The 24,771-nt window shown below is 53.0% G+C and overlaps 1 protein-coding gene and 2 long non-coding RNA genes across 3 annotated transcripts in view; 1 reads left to right on the top strand and 2 right to left on the bottom strand.

Moving 5' to 3' along the window:
* Window positions 1-20,605, bottom strand: part of PDPK1 (3-phosphoinositide dependent protein kinase 1) — a 71,788-nt gene extending 51,183 nt beyond the window's left edge. Inside the window, exon 1 of the mRNA XM_019719724.2 lies at window positions 20,445-20,605. Within this exon, the coding sequence (XP_019575283.1) occupies window positions 20,445-20,468 (24 nt within the window). The 5' untranslated portion in view covers window positions 20,469-20,605. The remainder of the gene's footprint in view (window positions 1-20,444) is intronic.
* LOC141569430 (uncharacterized) lies at window positions 1,828-7,205 on the top strand. The gene is made up of 3 exons (XR_012493042.1): window positions 1,828-2,083; window positions 6,077-6,357; window positions 6,629-7,205. It is a non-coding gene; the product is annotated as an uncharacterized LOC141569430 (long non-coding RNA).
* Window positions 12,026-20,438, bottom strand: LOC141569428 (uncharacterized). The gene is made up of 4 exons (XR_012493039.1): window positions 18,462-20,438; window positions 18,050-18,161; window positions 17,626-17,785; window positions 12,026-16,706 (listed from the first exon to the last, which is right to left on the bottom strand). It is a non-coding gene; the product is annotated as an uncharacterized LOC141569428 (long non-coding RNA).
* Window positions 20,606-24,771: the final 4,166 nt, after the last annotated feature.

The raw sequence follows: 24,771 nt of genomic DNA, 5'->3' as shown, positions 1-24,771 counted from the left end.
TGCCACCAAGTGTGTAAGCAGTTCAATACGGGCCTAATTACAGGCCTCACCTATGTGTCCATCCGCCTGCCAAGCGAGGCTCAAGGAGACAACAGAAAAGGCACACAGAACAGTCACAAACGCTGCTTTTAATTCAAAAGTGACAACTGAATTACTGAGTAAAATCTCAAACATGAAGTTTTTAAATAACAAAATGTGATGGGCTGATCTGTGGCTCTGGAAAAACGTAATTGTACATCAACCTGCTTCTGGACCCAACGACAATTCCAGTAAAGGCACCAACAATCTGTCACATCAAGATGTCTGGTGCAGGCAGGGGACAGCCCATTGCTGCTTCTCAGTGCGCAGAAGCTCCGCTCCAGGAGGTGCCGTAAGTGACATCCAAGAGCGAGCAGTGACGAGTTCCCCAAGGCTCAGCAGCAATGGCTGAGACGGCAGGTACATGTAACAGGCATAGACGTCAGCACGTCCACAGGGTGGGGGGCCTGACGACCTGAGATGACCTCCATTACAACAGACAACCTGTTTATCAAACACCCCTGGAGGGCCGGCTTCGGGAGCACTTTCCAAGACAAGCTGCCTTCAGCTCAAACTTCCTGAGGCTACCTGAACAACCGGCCCGCCCGCAGAGAGCGGTCCCCCCCAAGACAGTAAGGTTCAACCTGATGAGACGCGAGTTTACAAGCACGTATTTCTGAGAAGTTATAAAAAAAGAAAGAAAGAAAAAGGTCTCCAGAACAGATCTTCAAAGGAGAGCTCTGCCCCTTAGAAAACGCAGGTTTGTACCCGCCCTGGGCTAAGCCAACCCCACAAGCAGGTGCCAGCCAAGCAGGAGGCCCTGGGCACTCACCTCTGCCTGTTCCCAGGCTCCGCAGCAAGACCTGAACCAAAAGACCCTGTGACACCGAGGGGCACCAGGCCAGCCCCTGACGAGGGAGGAAGCAGAGCACCGCACGGATAAAACCTGCTCACTTCCTCTCTGACACCCATCCACGCGGGAGGTGGTAAGAGTCAGAGAAATGCGCAGAGCACCGAGCAGGTGAGAGAGAAGACAGGTGGGGCCGTGAGCACTGACATTGGAAGGATCGGAAGTGTGTGCGTGGCGTTGTACCAGTGGTATTTGTTGGTCTGGCAGAGAGTTAGTGAGACACGATTCGGGCAGACAGCCACACACACGGCACTGCACTGCACAGCTGCCCTTCTCTCTGCAGAATTCCGTCATCAGACACGGTTTCGTGTCGACATGTTTGGATGGTGCAGGACTTCAAGGCGGACACTGCTGCGCCCGACGTGCTACCAAAGCGCCTTCCTCAGTGAGGATGTGTCCAGTCCGCGAGCAGCGAGCCTGAGAACAAGCATCGGGCTGTGACCTGTGGCGGCCCCAAGGTGGGGTTCACCCTGGGAGCTGCCAGGGCTACACTAAAGCACAGACCGCTAGGAGGGAGCCCACCACCATGTGCGCCCAGTGTTAGGAAGTCTGGGGTCCCCAATGCATATTCTATCCCAGTGGTTCTCAACTGGGGACATTCTGCTGCCTCCCAGGGGATCTTTGGCAATTTCTCAAGACATCTTGGGGTGCCATAACTGGGGGAGGGAGAAGTGTTACTGGCTTCTAGTGGACAGGCGCAGGGATGCTCTAACACCTTACAGTAAACAAGAGAACCCCAACAACAAAGGCGCGAGTAGCCTTAGTTCCTGGTTGAGAAATCCTGCTCTGTCCTCGTGGGTGGAACTCTGGTGACATTGCTGTTGGCAAATGCTCGCCTTCAACACTTCACTCGCTATAAGATTATACCCAATCCTTTCTCTGATTTACGATTTTTTTTTTTTTAACTAAAGAAGCGAACTCTCAGTTCAGAGCAGGGATGAAAAACACAGCTGGGCGCCCCTTTGATCGTCAGGAAGAACCCCTGACTGTACCAGGATAAAGCAACAGGCAGAACAAGAACACATCCACCAGGAAACGGGTGCGAGGAGGAGAAGGGCCGAGCACACTGACCACCAGCCCACAACCTGTCCTGGAACAGCCGCTCCCGTGGGGAATCACGTCTCTTAGGAGGAGCCCCCCACCCCCAAACAGCAGGTAAGGGGCGTTAAGAATGAAGACAAACCTGGGCCTCTGTTCTTAGCACTGGCCCCGGGGTGGGCCAGGACTGAGATCCTGGGGAGGGAAACACTGTGTTCTGATCCTTCAAAGAGCCTGTCACAGAAGAAGGTGTGAGCCCTGGGCTTCGCCACCTATACACGTGACACCCCTGCTGCTAACTCAGAGCTTCTCAAGATGCCCGGCCGCTCAGCCAGCCCCGAGCACAACTCCAATGACAGGTTTAAAGGCCTTTAGAATAAGCCTCTCCTTTAAGGGACACACGCCGCCTCCCTGTACCATTAACTACTTAGTCACCTGGCAGTTGTCAGCTGTGGGCGGAAACCAGCGCGTGCTCTGTGGGGACAGAACGCTCTGGAGCCTGAGCGGAGCTGTGCCTGCTTTGGGGGCACAGTCAGAGGACACACGGGTGTCTGCAGAGGGTGGTGAGGTGGCCCCGAGGCCAGGCTGACGGGGGCAGGGAGAGGGTGCTGGCAGCACCCCTCCAGCTGGAACTCCCAGACTCCCCGTCACCCGGGAACCTCTCTAGTGCCGTCCACGCCGCTCAGCAGACACAGTCTGTCATTTGCCACAGCTCACGGCATGTCCCCCAACTCCGGGAGCACAGTCCTGGGGGGTCATGGGAGCTCCGAGACCTTTAACTCACAGAGCAAACACCCCATGAAGCGACGTCTCTACGTACACGTGACTCTCCAAAGCCAGGGGTTTTCTGTTATTTCATAAAGACACATGCACTCATTTTACTCATCAGACGCTCTTCAAGGAGGTAAACGAACTACTGTGTTTCCCCGAAAATACGACTGGATCTTATATTAAGTTTTGCTCCAAAAGACGCATGAGGGCTGATGTTCAGGGGGTATCATCCGGAAAAATCCTGCTCGGGATTATTTTCCGGGTCGGTCTTATCTTTGGGGAAACCCGGTATATGATTCACCCAACGACTGAACGAACATGGATGGCAGTGCCAGGGGGGCAGATGTGGGACCCCCAGGAAGCTACATCCTAATGGGGAGACGGGCCCGACATCATTTTCAGAAATGACTGGTTTTAAAGCCATGAGGCTGGCCGTGGTGAGATGCATGAGTGCTGGGGTACAGAGCAGACCCCTGGCTGCTGGGGGGCAGGAAGGAGGGTCGGCAGGGGGCTCAGAGGAGGGGCTGGAGGCTGCAGCACTGGCCAGGGGAGGGTGATGGAGGCTTAGATGGTGCTGGAATGGCAGGGAAGGGAATACTCACACGTAGAAAGTGAAATGTAGGAAGAGCTTCGTGCATCACGCATTTTAAAGTTTCACTTTCCCCTAATGTTTCAGGTTCAAAATACAGCCGCCTTCCTGAGGCAGGAAGCAGAGCCAGTCATGCCGAAATCCACATTCAAGCGAAGTACAGAAAGAACTCTGGAACTTGGAAAGGGCATTGAGATGATGCCCCACACACGTGCTTTTCCATCACACGCTGTACGTCAAACAGCAGGGACTCCACCAGCGCCTCACAGCAGCTTCAATGGTTAAGGAAACGCAGAGCTCAGAGCCACACTGCTCGAGCCCCTTCACAGGTTCACTGAGCACCTGCTGTGAGCCACGGGCTCTGCTCACTGGAGAGACACCAAGAACAGAACCGAGCCCAGGCCTCAAGAAACGCACCTTCTGGTGGGACAGATAGAGCCCCCCCAAAACAAAATCCAGGTAAAACTTAGTGTGTCAGGCGGTGGTAACTGCTGTGAGAAATACCGCAGGGAAGGGAGAAGGGAGCATTTGGATGGAGTGGTGCAGAACTGAACAGTCAGAGAAGCCCTCACTGGGAAGGTGACATCTGAGCAAGGACCGCAGCAGGTGGCAAAGCCCTACTGACCCCTGGGCACAGCCTCCTGGGCAGAGGACGGGCAGGTGGAAAGGCCCCAAAGCAGGAGCAGCAGCTCAAGGCTCACAGCAGGGGCCACCTCCACACAAAACCCCTGGGTGTCCGGTGGGGACCCCAGCACACCCGAAACACCCGTTCTGGCCACCTCAAATGACAGGGGTGGCAGCCTGAGAAATGGGGTGCCCTTCAGGACCCAGGAGCCTCCTGCACCGGAGTCGGATGCCACCCTAAGCTGTGTGGTCCAGCACCAACCCTCGGCTCCCAGATGCCGGGCACCAGCCCACGGTAGCTCCTAACTCGTCCCGGCAGGGTCCCCGCCGCTGCGGCGCCATGAGCAGCTGTCCTCCTTGGTGGAATTCTGGGATCTCCTTCCGCCACAAGTACCTCAGGGCCCAGACAATCGCACGGCCTCTCCCTGAGATGTTTACAAGGTCCATACGGTGCTCGTCCTTCTCTTCCCACAGGCAGAACTCACGGGCACGGGTCTGTTAGTGAAGAATTTTACTTTTGCAGTTAACGGAAATGATGGAAGCAGTATTACCTAGTAACGCATTTTTTAAGCGTCAATTATGAAGCGAAAAGCCGAAGGAAAAACGCCCTCATCAGTGTGCAAAGTCCAAATGTTTACTTGTACTACGGACCTTATTCTAAAGAGCTGGTTTTGGTTGGGTGACATTCTGAGGCCGTAAGGAGCTGCACAAACAGCCCCTGGAGACCATCTGCCACGTGGAGAGGACACTTGCTGACCCGTGGGCCACGTGGCGGTGCCCCTTCCCGGCCCGGCCTGTGGAGGCAGCAGAGCCGAGGGACCCAGGCGACCCAGGGTCTGCGGGTGAGTCATTCGCTCCTGGCACAGCCCATCAGCCTGCCCCCCACTTGGTGACCCAAAAGTATGGTAAGTAAATTCTTTCGGTTACTCAACAGCTTCTGCAATCGCATCTCGGGAGACATACAAGCAGCAGACCCCAGGTTAGCGTCACCTCCTGTCCTCCCTAATCACATGGCGCTGGACAGACACGTGCTCGAGAACGTGCCCTCTGCCCGGTCCTGCAGGCGCAAAGTCACCCTGAAAGTTCTGATCGCAGGCGCCCTACGCACACATGTGCACACCCCCCAGATCAGAGCCGCTCACACCCAAGGGAGGCCGGGGGCTGTGGCCTCGACGCACGTCACAGCAGTGGCCGCCCGCGGCTGCCCGGGGCCGAAGCCCGACGTCAAATCCACTCCTTTCCCGCCAGGAGCCTCCAAAGGCCGAGCCCCAACCCCCACTCTTCCTCCCCCACTTCCCAGCACCAGCCCCCCATGCGTCTCCCCACGGCCCCAGGCACGGCTGGGACAAGCTCCGTAAGTGCATCACCTCTGAGAACAGGGGACGATTGGCACAGCTCCATGGAGAACAAGGAAGGATGACTGTGCCCAATGAACCTGGTGGGGAGAGTCAGCCCTCGACAGCGGCCCCTTTGGACTGTGGACAAGTGGGTCTCACCACGTCCGCACCACTGCACTCACCACTAACCTGCGTCTGTACCTGTGAGTGTGTCCTGGGGATCGGTAGGTAGGACTGCCACCTGTGGTCGTCCCACCTTTTCAGAGCAGCACACGGGGTTTGGGCCAGGACTACAAACACCCCTTCAGAGGGCACCTATGACAGGAACACAAGCCCCAGTTCTAAACCACTGGCTTCTAAATGAACCCGTAAAAATGTAGTCCCGATGGAAACTGGGCGTTTTCTGAAGGCTCCACTTGTTCCACACAATTTGTAAGAAAGAACATAACAGCTTCCACTTCTTTGACTTTGAGTCCTGAGTTCGGAGTCGCCTCTTAGAAGTAGAAACTCTTAAGGGAAAATTACTTTGACATCAAATTCCATTTTCATACCCACCTAAGGACGTCGGGGCTCAGTTTACTCTGTAGTCCCTGGCTTAGCCACTAAGAGTTTAGGAAAATAGCAGCATCAGACATCCAATGTCCAACATCCAAAACTGCTAACCGTACCAACCACTGGATTGATAAATATATTCAAATGCAACGAACTGGGGGCAAAGGACACATGACCTCTGGATTTCTTTCCCGCTGCCATCGACTCTGACACGCAGACCCCTCGCCTCTCCCACAGCTGCGGACAACAGCTTCCCCAACCCTTCGGAGCCTCACTGCCAGGAAGACAGAATCTGCTGTTAAAATACAGAGCCCTCCCTACGTGTTGAAAGCACCCCTCACGGTCCTTAATTACCTGCAGCAGGGCAGTGCTGGGCCGAGGACATGAGGAAGTGGCCAGTGACACAATGGGCCCAGGTTTCCGGAAGCCACAGCAGGGGGGCCAGGAGCGGCTTCCCAGGGCTCCTGTGTCTACACGGAATGGGGCCCAGCTGAAGAGGACCTTTCTTCTCCAAAACGGTTTGCAGGGGTTGCGTTAGGATGGGAGACACGGGGTTTCTCCTGTTTTGAAATGTCCTTTAAAACACCTGACAAGTGATGATACATAACAGGGTCACTGAGCAGCGACTAGAAGCCCCCTCCTCCCTGAGCCCTGGGACTGAGACAAGAGCAGACAGACCTGGGTCAGCGCCAGGAGCCAAGGAGTTGAGTTGGGGTGAGAGGGCTGCCTGCTGGTCCTCAGATCCCTCTGGGTCTTTCTTTATCTGTCCCTGTATCTTGTTCTCCTTAGGACAGAGACATGCAAAGTAAGCAAGGATGTCACATGAGCACAGCGCTGGGGAGTTGGAAGCTAGATGGGGGTCGGTGCTATGAGAGACAGTCTTTCATCCTGAGAGGCAGCCCATCCATCTGCACCAGGATCAAGGATTCAAAGGTGGGGGGCAGACACACCCCAGATCTGAGCAATCACAACTGGATTCTTTAAACATGCTGTGGCTCTGAGAGACGTTTTTCTAATTTCTAAAAACTTGCTGAGGAGGAATTCCAGGACGTGACAAGAATAAATCGATTCGAAGCTTAATCATTAGTTACTGACTGTAAACCTTTTGCGTGTGAACTAGTAACGGGCCTTGGACAGACAGGCAGTTACAGGAACAAGCAGAGAAGGGCCACCGTGGAACTGTTACAATGAGCACTCTGCACCTGGCTGGCCTTCTGACCCTGGACAAGTTCTGTCACCTTCTGGCTCAGACCCTTTACCGCATAGTCACGGGTACGGAGAACCGCGGGCTTTAGTGAGTGAATCTACACAAAACACTCCAGCTGACGGACTGGGAGGGAGCTTGCCAGGAGCACTTTTACAGTTAAATCACACAAGATACCGACCCAAAGTTTCTCCTCCCCGGGGCCATCACATCCTAAAAGAAGCCCTTCGAGCCCTTCCCAAATGTGTTTATCCATCCGGGAGTAAATGTGAATTAAATATATACTCTCTCAGGAGGCCCGGTTCTGCTGCGAGTCAGACAAAACGATACAGGAAGGCTGAGCTCCCTAACACACCAGCAGAGGAATCAAGACCAAAATCAGGGCCTTGTATGGTCAGGACGTTGTCACGCAGCTTGAGGCTCCAGCCGCCAAGAGAAACGCTCCCAAACTCCCAAAGCGAAGCTGCCTTTTAGAGCTCCCCTGGGCGGGGTGTGCTCTGGGGCTCCGAAGGCACCCCGACAGGTACCGCCAGCACACCACACACAGGGAACACCCCCTAGGCCCCTGCATTAACGGGGTGGGGGGCTGCCATCAAATCTGACCAGCTCATCCCCAAAGGGACTCTGCTGGCAGGTCAGCTGTGCTCGCTGGCAAAGAACTTTCTGGTAAGACCCTCCTCTCTCACCCCAACAAATCCCCCAAAGCCAGACCCAGCACAGAAAAGCAGGTGGAGGTAGCGACAGCAAGCACTGCTGCCTCCCCGGACGCCAGACTTTCACCATGAGAAACAACTGCGGTGGAGCAGCAAAACCCAGGACCCAAGTTCAAGGTCTGTGACTTCGCTGAAACAGGGTAACCACGGCTGAACCCCACTCTCTGAGCCATAAGGTGCTCTTCCATTAAATGAGGCTGATAACACAGACCCACCCCTTGAGGGCTAGGTGCCGGCGACAGACACACGAAGGCCTTTTGTGAAGTGTGTTGTACGAACAGGATGAGGCTACGGGCTGAGGTGACGCAGGGATTCTCGGGCCCAGGCTCCCGCCTGCGTGTGCTCCTAGGACCGACTGTGCCGCATGCCTGGCCCATGCTGGCCTTTGACCCCGCGCACACGGGGAGCAGGCTCACAGGAGACAGGTGGGCCCCCAGCACAGCCCCCAGCCAAATGCTGTTTGTCTCACTCGCATGGAACCGCACATAGGAGCTGAAGCTCCGGGCAAGTGGGAGGCTGGTTTGAAACAAAGACCAACGTGGGGCTGTTTTCTACTGTTCCACGGAGCGGGCCGTGGAAAGGACAAGAAGGGAGCGAGCAGTATTCAGTGCGTGAGCCTCCCAGCGTGGCCACCTAATCTGTCCTCCCACTCTCTCCTCCAGCCCCTTCGAGCCGCTCCCGCAGCGACAGGCAGGCGAGGCGGGCGCCGGGCACGAGGCCGGGCTGCCCGCAGCCTGAAGTCTGGGCCTCAGCTCAGGACTCAGCAAACAGCGTGTCTGCATTTCACTCACCTGCACTGTCAACATCAGTTTCGCACGTGTCACCACAAACCTCTGATGAAATGCTGACACACACGATTTCTTTGCATGACACCGAAGCTCTGCTCACTTCCTACGTGGGAACTGCCGAACGGTTTACTCTGCACACCAGGAACTTCATTCACTTCACATCATGACGCAGGAGGGTGACGGCGAGGAGGACCCCGGGGCGGGCTTCTAAGAACCCCCAAAACCCTATGTTTAAAGCAGGATGCTGGGCACGTGGGAGCTTGTTTTCCGCTCATTCTTTAAGTTCTCCATATAATTACATACACCCCTTCTACAGACAACCTTAAATACCGCTGCTCAAAATAAAATTAATGAAATGCCATTTTGCTCGACTTCTGAAAACAGTAACTAACAGCGACGAGCTTACTGTTTGCCACACGTTCTTCTGAGCATCTCACGCGCGATCACGGTTAGTCCTCACATGACTCCTTGTGTGAACACCCTGGCAGCAGCCTCTCCACAGACGGGGTCCCTGAGGCACAGAGCAAATCCTGGCGTAAACTCACACGCCAGCAGTGAAACCACATTGACACTTGATGCTCTAGACCCTTCCAGCTCGTAGAGGGTGCACCGCCTGACACTGGGACTGGGTGTCAGCCAGGGGCTGAGGACGGGCCCTCAACGGGCAGGACCTCCCCGGGAAGCAGTTAGGGATCCCCACCACGGCACGCCTCAGGCTCACGCCTTTCGACCGGGCACAGGCCTCCATACAGAATCTAGCCGAAACAGTCAGAAATTCAGAAGATTTGTATTACGAAAACATTCGTTAAGGACAAACTCCTAACACTGGTAACGGCCTATGTAAATGTCTACCAACAGGACAAAGGCTACTCCTGGTTTCCCCAGGGAGGAGGACGCAGCAGCCACTGGAAGTGGAGTGTGACAAATGCCTGGCCCAAATGTGAAGTGAAACAGCAGGAGGCAAGGCTGTCAGGGTACAGCAGAGGTACCAATGGGGTTCAAAGAAGACAGGAGGGAAGCAGTGATGACCTCCGGGAGAAGGAGAGGCACATCTTCTAGGTGGTTCCTGTGACCATTTACCTTGGTAAGTGTAAAGGACAGAGGACAGAGTCAGACACGGGCAGGGTCAGCAGAAACAGCAGGGGAGCTCGCTGCTGCCTCTGAGGGACCCTGTCAATGGCCACCCACCAGGGGACACTGGTGATACCACATGGGGCCCACAAACCTTTTCAATTTCCTTCCAGGCTCCTTCAGGAAGGACTCACAAAGGTATGAGGCGCATTTGCTGATGAGCAGATGAATAAACTAGTATCTTTTAGATGCAGATCCGAGTGAGGGGCAGAAATCATAACTACCGGTGCCCCTCCCCACATGGAAATCCTATTTCTGCTTTTCAAGACTCATTCTGGAGCTGCATCAGAAAAACAGCAGCATTTCAAAGATAATTCATTCACTCCATAGACTTAAGATTCCATATGCATTAAAACTTCACTCAGTAAAATCTACTTTTAGGCAGAAAACACTACGAACAAGCTCGTCTTGCTTTCTGCTTTGCTACAATTAATAATTTAACATATTAAAGGGACAACTAAGAGAAACACTGAGTTTCTAATCTCAAGTCACATTGATTATATGCCCCTTAAACATGAATCTTTCCTTGGGAATTACATTCAATCAGCAAACATTTCTCCCCACGACCTTGTTTGGGAATCTGAGGGACCCCTAAGTTGATCAAAAGTGCGTTATCTGGTAGGTAAGTAAGGGGGGTGGGGAGGCTGGAATGTGCTGAGCGTTTCCCTCTTTCTCTCTCTGCAGCTTCCAACCCCAGCTCCTTACACAAAACTTCCCTGGGCCTCAGAATAAAAGGTCAAAGCTAAAATAAAACCTAGAGCTACTGGCACTTCCAATGAAATGAGAGCCTTTCTCTGGGGCTCCAGTCCTACCAACGCCCCACCTCTAGCTCCCCCCACTCACCCCGGCCCCTCTGCTGGGCTGGGACCCTTCAGGGTCCCCCGTCTGATGCCTGCAGCAGGCCCAGCGCCTTCCCCTTTCCCGGGCTGACACTGACCACTAGCCCCACCCTCTTCCCCTCCTGTGTCCCGTCCTTCAGCCTCAGTGTGGACTGAGCTGCTCTGTCCTACCCCCCCAGGACTGTGCACCCCGAGGGAAGAGCGTCCTCCCAGGCAAGATGCAAGACCCTTGAGAGCAGCACTGGACCTGGGGGAACTTCCCAAAGTCCTTACAACGCCCTGCATGTTGTTTACCCTCCGTCAGTGTTTCCCACCCATAAACACATACCCACAGCGATACGGACACCTGTTCTAATAACCCTAACAGGCCGTCTTGTAAGGAAAGTGCCAGATCAATGTGGTCAAACTTTTGCTGTTTAATCCTTGGAAGCTTCTCTCTCCTTGAAATAAGAAAAAGACAAAAACCAGCCCCCAGAATGCCACTGGCCATGTAAATAAGCATCATCTGGCAGGAACACCCCTCCAGAAATGTGAACTTCCGGGGGCAGCAACACGGAAGACAGCCCAGCTCATTTCTAAGCCAGAACGCCTATCCTGACACCTGAAAAAGCACCATAAACAGGTGCTCTCCCTCCCTGCCCTCCTTATCTGCAAATTCTGAATAAAGAGTTTCTTCTTGGGGCCAACAATGGCCGATGAAACACAGAGAGCCTCTGTCCCAGTGTTCAGGGCCAACTCCCACAGCAACACTGCACATCAGCGAGCAGAGAAAGACCTATTTTGTGGAGCATGACAGACGTCCACACCTCTGCCGCTCACGCATTTAGATCGAGTTCAGTCCGCAGAGCGAGGAGGAGGAGGAAGGAAGGCAGGATGGGCAGCCGGGCCGTCCGCACTTCGCCGTGTCTTAGCCAACGCCGAGCACCTGACGCGCCTTCACACCGGCCAGAGCCCCTGGGTGGGTTCAACACCCAGAGACCTGTCCGCCGGCTGCCAGGAGCCGTCACCATATTTTCTTCCAGTGCTTTCCACTTGGACCAGTGTCTGTCTTTCTTCCTACCGATTCTTACCTTCAGCACTGTCTTGCTTTTGCTGTGCTTGTGCAGAAAGGAGGTTGGAGCTCAGAATCTACAGGGGGTGGGGGGGGTAAACGAGCGAAACGCATGGCTTTCCTGAACGCCGACCTTCTGAGTTCCAGGCTAGAAGAAACACCGCCCTCTGCTCTCGGGTCAATCGAACAGCCTGAAAGGAACAACCCGCACGCAGCTCGATCTCTGACTCCAGGCAAAGGTCCTTAGACAGTGAACGACACTGCAGCTTGAGAAGCAGCCAGAGGAGACGGTCAGAGCCGACCACCTACTTTCACAAAGGCGGGTGACCCAAACCATCCTCCCAGCTGCACAGAAAGCGCCACGAGACCTGGCACAGGGACCTGAGCAGCTCGCACAGAGGCCAGTGAGACCACAGGCAAATGCTCCAGAGGGACGTGGGCCCGCCCGATTGGAAAGCAGTTCTGAGTGAGTTCAGGCCCACTCTGCACCTGGGGACATCTCCGTCACTGCAGAGTTCCCTGAAGTGTCCATGTCTGCAGACTGGCCCGAGCCGGCAGGTGCCTGGACCCCATGCCAGGCTCTGACCAGGTACACGTAAGTCTGAAGGCCCCGAGGTCCCAAGTGTCCTCATCTGGAAACTGGAAGGACCCAATGGGGTACACGCAGGTCCTTCCAAAATCAACATACTGTGGTCACGCTATGACACACGTACAGCACGTATCAGAGAGCAGAGCAGGGCCATGGGCCTAACTCTAGTCACTCAGCACTAATCTAGTTTCACCTCAGCAGTGACAGTCAGTGGGCGTCGGGTACCCCTGACAGGATGCACTAGGGGCCCCCCCTCTCTGCGGTTCTTCCTCAGCCCACACCCCCAGCTTTGTCTCCATAACACATCAGACAAACCCAAACTGAGGGACAGGCCACGAAGTGCCCGACCTTTACTCTTCCAGGACATCAAGTTCATGAAAAACAAGGAAGGACTGAAATTGTCCTGGGCCAGAGACGCAATGTGATCCCCAGATGAAATCCTGGAACAAAAGAGGACACTGGGGGAACCTAACACAAACCCCAAACGGGTTAGCATTTAGTTAATAGCACACCTCAATTCTGACTCTTGACAGATGTGGCGTGCTTGCACAGACGTTAACACGAGGGGAAGTGGGTCATGGGTACCATGCAAGCTCCGTGCCGTATTTGCAACTTTTCTATACATCAAAAAAAATTCCAAAATGAAGTTTATTATAAAAACAAGTTTGTTTGGAGGCAATTTTGATATCTTCACGCAAATTTCAAGGATCTGAGAACATCCTGTCTTTAAAAACCTGACTCAGAGTCACTGCTCAACACTAATTTGAAAAACACAGGGCTACTGAAGGGAAGGGAAGGAAAGCAACACAGAAAACGTTCAGTATACATTTGCTACCTAATAGCACCACTTTCTTCAGCTCGCCTTGTCCAAAGGCCTCAGTGTCTGAGCCGAGCAGGTCTCCCTGTGGGAGCCGAAGCCAGGCACACAGTCTGGTCCTCCCAGCTGGGATCTGCCGCCCTCCCTGAACTCCCTCCACACGCAGCCACTTCCCTGCTCCGCTGCCCTCTGGGCACCCTGCTAGGTGCACTGTGGTTCTTCTGGCTTCTTTGCAGCAGCCCACAAAGGCCAGCTACCCCTCCTGGCAGGGCCCTCGCTGCCCTTCAGGCACCAGTGGTAATGGCCGTGCTGTTTGTCGGTTTCCCTTCAGCCCCTGGGGCAGGGCCGGTGGCTGGTGGGGCTCACAGACGGGTGGGAGCGCTGGCGGGCTGTCCCCCACCCACTACGCTGCAGATCGGGTCTTTCACATCCAAGGATTCCTCCCGGCCAAGAGCGGGGAGCCCTGTTCTGTTGCTGCGTCTTTAACCCACCATCAGCCCATCCTCACCCACTTCCACCTCAGACACACAAAACTCCGGGCCAGCAGCTTCTGGGCAGGAGAGTTTTCTAAGATTTTGTTTTAAAAAGAGAGAGAGAATTTAGATTATTAGAGTTGTTTTTTTTTTTTTTTTTTTTTGGAATGAGAATAAAGTGCATTCACAAATAAACTATATTTAGACGCACATTTTAAAATCTGTATAACTGGTAATAACCAGCTACGTACACACAATCAGGAGAAGACTGTAATTTTGACCAATAAAAAAACCCATCAAAGAAAAATGCCAAAGTGCAGGAAGAAAAAATGAGTTAACAATAGAGAAACAGGGCAGTACAGGCTGAGCTCTGCGACTGCGCACTGAGGGAAGAGTTCCGTCTTCAGCGTCCTGTCCAGCCTAAGTCACAGGCCACTGGGAGAGAATCTGCAGAACGGCTGCGCGCTCGCCCTCAAGGGACAGAGCTGGTGAGTAATGACCAGATCTCAGACCCCAGCAGTTCCCGAGCTTCTCAAGTGCTAAGGACGGCAGCTTGTTACGTACGTCCCGCTGGCCCAGGGTCTGGCTGCTGTGTCTGTCCACATGCTAAGAACACGGCTGAGCAGGGCCAGTGTCGGGGCACTTTGCCCCCAAGACTGTGCTGTTCCCATCATTTCCCAAAGGAAGCCCACGTGGCACTGGGTGACACTGAGCCTAACGTGCCCATCCGCTCCTGCCCTCCTGCCAGGCTGGTGGCTCTCTCACTCACCATGCTCACCCACTGCACTTCCGGTCATTTCAGGAGGGTGGCACCTCCGGCACCTGCGAGCAAAGCAATGGCACTATAGGTGGCTGCATCCACGCATGGAACACAGGCCCCTCTTGGAACAGGACACCCTTAGAAACCACAGCAAAGATGAGGCCTGAGAAAAGCGCTCAATGACCTTGCCCAAAGTGGCAAAGAGATGTGTGTCAAAGCACCACAGGGCAGGGGGCGTTTCCCCCACGGTCCCTCCATCACAGGGAGAGCAGCTTGGCTTCCGGTCACAGGGACTGTGAAGGTGACCGTGATTACCAGGGATCTTTCAGAAACAGTCCTCCTGATGGGAACAGAACTGCCTTGGGAGGGGCTGCCTCCCGGAGTGTGTGCAGCGCTGACACTGGCTCTTCTACAGGTTAGAAACTTGGGGCCCAGCCCTGTGAGGACAGGGGTCCCTGCGAGGACGGGGGTCCCCGCGAGGACGGGGGTCCCTGCGAGGACAGGGGTCCCTGCGAGGATGGGTCCAGGGCAGGTCTCGCCCGCCACGGCGACAGCAGGGCCAACATGGAGAGTTCAGCCCAGAACACTGCATACTTGACACTGACAGTTGCTGATCCAGATTTAACCCAACACTTGATCTCCAAAGCCTCCCAGGAAGGGCTATCGGATAAAACGGAACCAGGGGCTTGGAAACATAACATTTCAAGGGTCAGGGAGGCGGTAGAACACACACACAGAAGTTTGAAATTACATTTGAAATTACATTTCCTTACACAATGAAGAAGTGGAACACGGGTCCATGTTTTTAACCCTCTGACGTCTTCCTACTTTGGAATGCTGCCGTATTGGTCATTAAATGGGTATGAGAGAGACTAGAATGAGGCCTGCAGCCCTCAAACACACACAGCTCTGAACGCAGGGGAGTCAGGATATACACGCAAGATGCAGACGGGGTTTTGCTAACAAACAGCAAAAAGAATAAGACACACAGGCGTGTGACAATACACCGCAGAAAGCCCAGGCATGAGGAGCAGGGAGGAAACGTGCAAGAGTAACAGAAGCCGTCTGGAGACGCAAGGGTTAGAGAGATCAGGACATAGAGGCCCCAAACCTGCTTTAGAGAAACCAAACATTGAATAAACAACAGAACCAGGTCAGACCAAGGCAGGGGCGGAGAGGGGAGCAGGACGAAGAAACTGATGGGTCAGAAAAGGCCTCACAGCCACCGGGGGCGGTTTCCACCGAGGGGGTATCTTCAGGCCAAGAGGAAGGGCTTAAAGGGGAGAACCTGGCAGCCCAGAACCTCTTGACACTGTCCTGGCTGGGAGGAGAGGCCACATGGCAGGGGCATCTGAGGAGGGACCCTCACCAAGGAGAAGCAAAATGACAGGAGAGGCAGGGGAAACTGACAGGGGTGCTGGAACCTGGGGACCCGCCAGCAAGCCCTCACTTCCTCCCTCAGCAGGGAGGGGGAACTAGGAAGAGTCTGTGTCAATGTTTCAGCCCAGCCAGCACAGCACAGGATGGGAATGCAGCATGGTGGCCCCTCCACAGGGAACTCCTGCCTTCACTGCAGGAGAGCGTCAAAGCCAGGTGACAGCCCAGCACACACACCGCACTTCACATGGGGCTGAGAGCAAGGTCTGCAAGGTACAGCTGGCTTCCCCTGCTCGGGGCAGAGTTCCCGGGCCCTACACGCCCCGTCCTCCAGGCTCCCAGAAACAGGGAGGGAGAACAGAAAAGTTAAGTCCCAGCCGCTTTCTCCACGTTTCCACGACCGGCCGAGCACTTATGAAACCAGAGGCTTCCAGCTTCCCTGTGAATCTTATCAGCCCTCTCTGACAGCATCCAATACACGGCTGTCACTTTGAGATACAACTCCTGCTGCAGTAAAATGAATTCCAAGAGAACAACAGGTTGGGGAATGAGACCTGAACAATGAATTCATTGTGAAAGCTAAGCTTTCAGCGGGATGAATTCTGACTGAAATCCCACCGAGACACACATGCGGCTGTCTGCACAAGCCTGTCATGGCCTCTGCGACGTGGGCAGGCCTGCCACCAGCTCCACACACATGCAGAGGACACACACCTCCGGAACAAACATCTTCTTTATTTTAATTTTTGTAAGGTTTTACTTGAGCTAAACTGACATGCTGGGAAGCAAGGTCTCAAATGCTCCCGGAACAAACTTCTTGACGGCAAAACACGCCTGTAAATGTTTCGATTCCCTGCAGGCTGCAAGTTGATTTAAAGCCCAGTGGCTGGTGCAGGAGGCGTGCAATCCTGTCTGTGGAGGCATGAGGTCACCGGGCCACCAGGAACTACATGCCCCCCTTCATCAGGCCCCTTGGGAATCCTCATGACGGAAAGCACACGTGGCTGTCCTTCTGGGGGCCGTGCACCCAGGCCCGGCTGCTAACGTCAGACTTGTTCATCTTTTCCACACACACACTTTGCGGTGCTGTCGGTTCTTGCATCTGTGGCTCTGGGTGTAATCCAACTATTTAAACAGAAACCCGACTCAGTTGCTCTGATAAGAGATTTGAAGCCCACAAATATAAATCCTTTGTAATAAATTCTCTTAATACATTCAAAACAAGTGGGAATTTCTTTGAGTAAACATTTCAGTCTAAATCAGGAAATTTTTCTAGACTAAGAGGATGGAAACAGACTTTGTGCAACCATATAAACTCAACCAGCACCACGCACTGAAAACAGATTCCAAGAACCACCACGAACCCCGCAGGCCTTTCTCCTCCAAGACAGTAGCATCAGACACATTCCCCACTACTCTTGAGCAAATGCGCTCTGCCTGTCGATTCAGCTAGAGAGGCTACGCACCGGCTCTGATATTCAAATAAGTTTTTCATGGGTCTGGTGTCACACTGACAAGTAAAGGATGTGATACGGTTACAGAACACTGTGCTACTGAATAGGCCTGAATGATACTTGTCCAAAATGTACAGTTTCCACACCAGCACTTCCTCCCCGGTGATCTGCCCTTTGAACCTGCCTTCAAAACAACTGCGCTCTGCAGCCCTGTGGCCAGCTGTCATCACAAGGCAGGCAGAGCTGGCACCTAGTCCTCGCACCTGCTGAGGGAATCATTTCTGCATCAAGTGTCTTCAGCAGTGGCTCCTGCTACAGCCAAAGTCCATTTCCACAACGACAGCCCTTAGGACGGGGCAAAGTGGACCGCCTGTGAAGCTTCTCCACACACCATCAACTCAGAAGGGAAGGACCTCGCTACCCCCCCCCCATTTCTGCCACGCTTCCCAGTTCATCGCGCATTTGCTCCACAGGTACCCACACCTAGTACCAGACGGCTCAGGGGACGAGCACACAAATTCAAGGGGGGGACCCCCAGGAGCATCTTTCCCTCCTCCCCCCACTGCTAACGGCAGCCCAGAAGCCCAGACCTGCTTTAACTGGCTGCCTCGAGCCTCTTTTCAGGCCCCACGTCTCCACGGGCTGCTGCTGGCATCCCTCTTGTGAAAGGCACATCAGAAGAGTAGAACAAACCTACACTCCCCTCTTAGCTTGGGGACCTCATCAGCTCTGGACTCAGCTCAGGAACTGCTGTAGGGGAGACACGGGGACAGAAATACATCACGCTACACGAGAGCACACGAGAAGGAGCTACCCAGAGGGAGAGCGAAAATCAGAACCCACTTCTTTCCATGTTCTCTGCCTTCCCCACCCCCTTCCTGCACGTGCAGCCACCTTTGCAAACACACTCGGCCGCGCTCGACTTGCAGGGAGCCCCTCTGCCTCATGGCCAATTTCACCCTTAACAAAATCACTGCCCAGTTCTTTTCTCCAAGGGAGGACTCCAAGCCTCACCCATTCAGAGGATCAGCCCCCCAGTCACGATGAACCAGAGCCTCCTTCCAAACAGCTGCTTTCTGACAGCGTGAGGCTGAAACAGGCTCCAGGGGGCACAGAGTTCAGCCATCTGCCCAAAGAAATAAATAAGCGTGTTGTCCATCCATGTGAAGACGTCCCTCCTGCCTCCAGCACAGTCGGGACATTCAGGCGCCACCCCCGGCACGACGTCCTGGGCAGTGACACCAGGACGTCCTTAAACCCAGTGCTGCAAGGAGCTGCCCAGAAGACCCTCCCTCCGGTCACTGCTCCCGTGAGGGGCAGGGTGGCACCCAGGCCTCTGCCATCGCTCAGATGCGCTCCATCTACCAAGCAGGTACTTAACCTCTCTGCACCTCTGTTTCCACACCTGTCAAATGGGAACACTTACCTCACAACACTGTTGACAGAAGCCAAGCAACAAGTGGGAGCCAGCTAGCCCAGCGGCTGCCTTAAGGAAGCGCTCCATCAGTGGTACCACAGCCTCTGGCCCCCTGAGTGTGGAGCTGGGCTGCCCTTCCAGACTTCACAGCTCCTACTGCGCCCCCTGTCGGCGGTACACACTTCAAGAACCGGGAAATGAATCACTGGGACTGGGAATTCTCATAGCGCCACCGCAAAATTCCAGACTTCAACCACAAACTCCCGTACAAATCCATCTGTCCTCAGGTGAAACATCCAATACTGGGAGCGTCGCTGCCATTACTGAGGGGAAATGTGGCATATTCTCACATGCGTACGTGTGCAGGACACTAGCTCAAGACACAGAAACCTCGTTCCTCCCACTTCCCGATGGGAGGTCTAACCTTTATTCTGTAATTCACTTTTTCTCATTGGATCCTAGTGTTTTTGAACTAGAGAGCTGCCTCATGCAAAGTAAATTCCAGATGTCAAATGTCCATCACGGGGAACTACCAAGACTATGGGAAAATCGCCCTTTTCCTCTTCCGATGGACGCCATCAAAGTACACACCTTGCATTGCAAAAGCATCACTGTGCAAAAGTTCATTTTACAAACATCCAGGATTATCGTCAGCTTAAGCCTCCACTGAGGTTCGCCAAGCCTCCTAATTCATGTTTTGCGTGTTAGCCAGGGCACCCCAGGGTACAGTCACACATGTCGCAACACACAATGACATCCCTTTTGCGTTTCACCATTTTTCTCAATTGAACACGTCCTCCTCTTTGACTTTGGATTATCACCCATCTCTACAAAACTGAGTTCTTAACCTGAAGTTCACAGGTGAGCTGCAGAAGGTTCAAGAGTTTCCTGAAATTATTACAAAATTCAGTGCAGCTGCGCATTTTTCTCAGGCGGACTCATACCTTCCATCAGATTCTCAAAGGGCCTCATGACCTCCCCAAAAGAAAAGGCTTCAAGTATATTTCATGGATCTTCCTTCATTTAAGGGATTTGCCTTTTGAACCAAACTCTGCAAGCTTCTATCACCCATTTCACATTCACATACACGGTATAAATCTTTAAACCATCTTATTAAGTCCAGAACTTAACAGAGGATAACACATAAAAACACTAGGAATACTTTTACCAAAACATTTAACCTAACAAGTGTTTGTTTTTCTTTTCCCCTACAATCCCTCCTCTCTGTCACGCTCCCTTTCCCCTGGAGGTACAGTTTTCCCCAAAAAATAAGACCAGGTCTTATATTAATTTTTGCTCCAAAAGACGCATTAGGGCGTATGTTCAGGAGATGTCATCCTGAAAAATCATGCTAGGGCTTATTTTCCGGTTAGGTCTTATTTTCTGGGAAACACGGTAGGTTCACGTCCAGCCTCCCACGGGCTTCCCACAACACAGACGCCTGTGCCCCAGCGGAGCCTCAAGGCAGGAAAAGCACGCTCCCGGCCGGGAAAGGAGTGTCTTAGACTCCAGGCTAATCGGGAATCTGAAGGGCCGGGAGCATCAGGTGCTTTGAGCAACAGCTCGCACCGCCCGCTGTGCTGCGGCCGGAGGCCGAGGGACACGGGTACTGGTGAAGGCCCAGGGCGGTTCCTCCGTGAACAGAACGAAAGGTAACCCCGGAGGCTCCGCTCCAGGCCGCGCTGCGCCGACAACAAACTTTCCAAACACTTCCACCGCGACAGGCCGGTGACACCTCCCCGGCCGCCCCCGCCCTCCGCGCGCATGTCAGCGCCCCCGCCGGGCCGGCGCCCGCCACACCGGGTCCGGGATCCCATGGCGGCTGAGCGGCAACCGCACGACGCCCACGGTCCTCGGCCCGGCCGCCTGGCCCCAGGTGAGGCGCCGCCCGGCCCTCGGAAACCCGGGCCGCTCCTCCTCGCCGGGCCCCGGCGGCCGCCGCGCTCGGACGGGTGACGGGCTGGCGCGCACGGGCGGCCGTCGCGCACTCACCAGGTGGCTGGTGGTCCTGGCCATGGGCCCCGTTTCGGCTCAGGCGCCTCCTCCGCAGCGCTGCGCGGCTCTGCGACTCCTCAGCGTCCTCCTCCCCGCGGCAGAGCCCCAGCAATGGCCGCCCTCATCCTGCGCCCGCCCCGCCGCTCGCAGACCCTGGCGGCGCCCCGCCCCTGTGCGACGCTGGTCGGGACTTCCGCCGCGCTGCCGTCGCCGCCCTCCCCCATTGGCCGCGCCCGCCGCCGCTCCCCCGCGGCACTTTGGGGCCTGCCAGCGAACTCGAGCCGCATTTCCGGGTTGGGGTCCGACGGGCGGGAGCCGCCGGCCCCGCCTCGGTGTTGGGGCCTCGTGCGAGCCAATCCCAGGGCCGCAGGGCGGGGCCGGGCGGTGGAGGGTGCGAGCTGTCATCCCAGGTTCCCTAGCCGGGAAACTGAGGCTCGCAGTGGCCGGGGCCGGCCAAGGTCACACCCGAAGCAGAGGCGGGGCTGGGCTGCAATCCGCCGCTCTGACTCAGAAGCTGAGCTGAGCGTGAACACCTAGAGACCAAACTTTACTAGTTACAAAACTAAGAAGTGTTCAAGGTAAGAAATTCAGGGGATGAAGTCATATTTACAGGGCAGAAAACAGTCCCATCTCATCGCAGCTGACAATCTCAGGGACACCTTCAGAACTTTCTTATTTGCTTATAATTTTAGTTTAGCTCTGGATGATTATGATGACGGTTAATTTTTTTGGTAGTTGTTGTTATTGATTATGATGGTGGTGATGTTGATTTCTTTTTAATTCTGGGAAAATTCACATAAAATTTACCACCTTAACCACTGTAGTGTATAGCTCAGGGGCATTAAGTACGTTCACATTGTTGTGCTATGATTTTTTTAGACAAAACTAGAATCATCTTTGTTACCTGAAGGTTTGACATACTTTTAAATGACCTTTTATTCTATTTTGAAAAAAATACTTATTTTCAACAATAACAATTTAGAAATAAAGAAATCGCAATAAAATAACTGTACTGTGACTCCCACTGGCCACACTTTTGTTAGATAGCAATGATAGCCCTTACCATTTACACAGCGATTACTCTTAGTATGGAATTTTCCTGCCTAATCTCATTTACTCTGAACAAGCATCTCAGCTACCGTTACCCAACTTTTCAGTTGAGGAAGCTGAATCATAGCACAGTTCTGTAACTCGCCCTCGGTCTTGTAGTGCTAGAACCAGGATCTTCATCCCCACATTCCAGAAGCTGTACTTGGACCAGTAGGCTATAGCGCCTCTGTTTGACACTCCAGCTTTTCAGTCGTCTGTACATTTACTTACTTAAAAACAAAAAGGCAAGTGGAACCCGTCCCCCACAGGGTTCATGCTGTTTTGATACTCACTTATTTCACTTAACAATGTACTGCTGTGTATCATGTACACTCTCCTGACATCTTATTGTCATCAGGCACCTTGTAAGGGCACCAAGGACTCCAATGGAGGAAGCCTATAGCTTATGGAGCCTTGTGTTGGTCCAGCTCCCTTCTAACTGACATGGAAATGTTTCCCGGAAATTTTCCCCATGAACAAGGCCCTGCACTTAAATCTAGGCACACCCTTGCTTATTTCCTTAGGATAAATTCTTAGCAGATGGAACTGCGGGGTCCAAAGGCAGGTGTCCCTCTCAGGACTTTTGATACATGCTGCCAATAGTCCATTGCCATCCCCACTCCAGACACTCTCACCTTCCATGGCCACAAAGTCAAGTTCAAGGTACATATGAGCTCTTGCCACCATATCAAGCCACATTCAACATTTGGGAACATTAACCTGCCTTAATAACCCCTACTACATATAAAGAGTAGGTACTATGACCATTTCCATTGTTTACATGAGGAATTTGAGGCTTCAGTGACTTACCTACTCTCGGCCATACAGTTACTAGGTCATAAAGCACAGGACTCAAAACTAGTCCTGACCAAGGCTGGTACCTTCTGCTCTTGGCCACTGTACTCAACTCCCGCCCAACAACCCTTATTTTATATTTATTTCAGTCGTCGCAAAGAAATAATAACCCGTCCTCAGAGAATGCTAACCACTTGGTATAATTTCTCTTAATTCTCATCACAACCTTATGAAATAATATTTATTACCATCGTACATGTGAAGAAATCTGCCAGACTGTACAATAAATGCGAGTGTAAATATATACATTGCTATAGTGTAAATACATACGTAGTTATAGAGTCTAAAAATATATAGCTCACAAGCACCTTTTCTCAGAAAGTTACTGAAGGATGTGCTCCACTAAAGAGGAAATACATCGAGAAGAAGGCATGAGATCCAGGAAGCGGGAAGAAACAGAACACACAGGAGGGTGATGAAGAGAAGTCCTAGGATTGTCCATCCACAAATATGTATTGTTCCTCCCCTCCATGCGAAGCACTATGCTAGACATTGGTAATTCATTGGTGACAAAACACAAAAATTGCTGTCCTCATGGAACTCCGATACCGCTGGCTTGTGGTTGGGAGTAGTAAGCATAGCAAGTAAATCTTATGGGGTGTTAGAAAGTAATAAGGCTGTGGGAGGGAACAAAAATCAGGTAAGTGGGGACTCAAAAGTGCCAGGCAAAGAGGTGCAATTTTGAATAGTTAATAAGAAATCCCATGATAAGAACGGAGAGCACACAGACCCAAGGGGATCAGGCTTCAGAGGGCTCCAGAAAAATACTGAAAATGATAGATTCTCTGGTGGGTTTCACCACATAATAAACTGAAGAAGCTGACACAGACATGAGGAAAGCTCCTGAGAAACAGCCACACCAGGAAGGAAGTGCAAACACAGTTCACTAGGCATCTCACTCATCTCAGCTGTGAGTGGTATTTACGGTCATAATACAGACGCACTGATTCAATCAGTAATTATACCCCATCTCTGCAGGACTCAAAGACAGGAGGGTTTAGAGAGCTGAAGCCTCACCTCTTTTAACAGAAAGGCAATAGATAAAGACTACAAGTGATGAACCAACCTACAGTACAAAGAAATTACTTAGAAAGATGGACATAAATCACAGGAAGAACATTGAAACCAAGCGGGGTATGAATAGGGAAAGATGAGGTAGGGGCTGCTGTTTTTCATTACAAGCCTTTTTAGTACTAGTTGGCCTCTTCACCATTGATGCAAGTAAAATTAATACAATGAGTATATCTTCTTTGTAGAAATTCTAAGAATCTCCCACTCATGAATGTGAAGCTGTGCACGGATCTTTGTGACAACACAGCTTTAATGTGACACACAAAAAAAAGAAAAAGGAAACCACCAAAATATTTATCAACAAGAGAATGGTAAAATAAATTATGGTACATCCATGCTGGAGAATTCTATGCAGCTACTGAAAAGAACGGGACAAAGCTTGCAGAGAAGGAGCATGAAGGTAAAGCAGCAAGTTGCAGAATGTGAATTGGGGCCTAACTTTTTTCAGTCTATTACTAACTAAAGCAGAGCCATGTAGTTCTTGAGTAAGTCAAAGAGAACAAGGAGAGAGAAAAACTTGAGGAAAAGGAACACGGTGAATACTAGAGCCCACTGGAGCAACAGGTGGAGCCAACTGGGTCCCAGGCAGCCTCAGGTTAGGGGTGATGGGAGAGGGGGAAGCTGTGGCCCTGAAGAAGGCAGCTGAGCAGGCAGCAGGGACAGGGCAGGGAGGGGCAGCTGAAAGAGGAAGGAAGGACAGTTCTCAGTTCTCGTGGGACCTCAAAGGCAACCAGTGTGCAAAGCCCAAGCAGGCCTGGCCCGGCAGCTCTCCTTTGTGGAGAAGCAGGGCACCTACTCCATGGGTTGGATCTGGCTGCCCCTCCCGGGAAAGTGGGCAGAGGGATGATGGACTCACCTGGTCCAGCACAGTTCTTTGGTACCCTGGCTGGAGGAAAGAGAGGGACAGCCCCAGCTCTTCTCTGGCCTTTCGTGCCCAAGGCAGAAGGGTGATCTCGGGCCAACAGTGCTATGCTTGGCCTGACATTGTGAGGTCATGTTCCACCCAGGGAGGGGCCAAAGGATGGCCATACCCATCCTGGTTCGGGCTGGAAGGCTGCCTTACACACACGGCCCATGTGTGCGGAGTACTCTCTGCAGAACAGCCTCTGAGCTCCCACCTGGCCCGTGCTCTTCCTCAGTCTCTTCTGTAACCCTCATGGCACAAGGGAGGAAACGGGGTTCGGAGGCTATGGAACTTGCCTAATGTCACACAGTTCGTGTTATTAGTCATCTAGCACTGTGTAACGTTATCACAGAACTTAAAGGCATGAAACAACATTTATTAACTCATGGTGCCTATAGGTCAGGA

This window comes from Rhinolophus sinicus, linkage group LG18, assembly GCF_036562045.2.
Source record: "Rhinolophus sinicus isolate RSC01 linkage group LG18, ASM3656204v1, whole genome shotgun sequence".
NCBI lineage: Eukaryota > Metazoa > Chordata > Mammalia > Chiroptera > Rhinolophidae > Rhinolophus > Rhinolophus sinicus.
The sequence above is the reverse complement of the archived record's forward strand: the minus strand, read 5'-3'. Positions and strand labels throughout refer to the sequence as shown.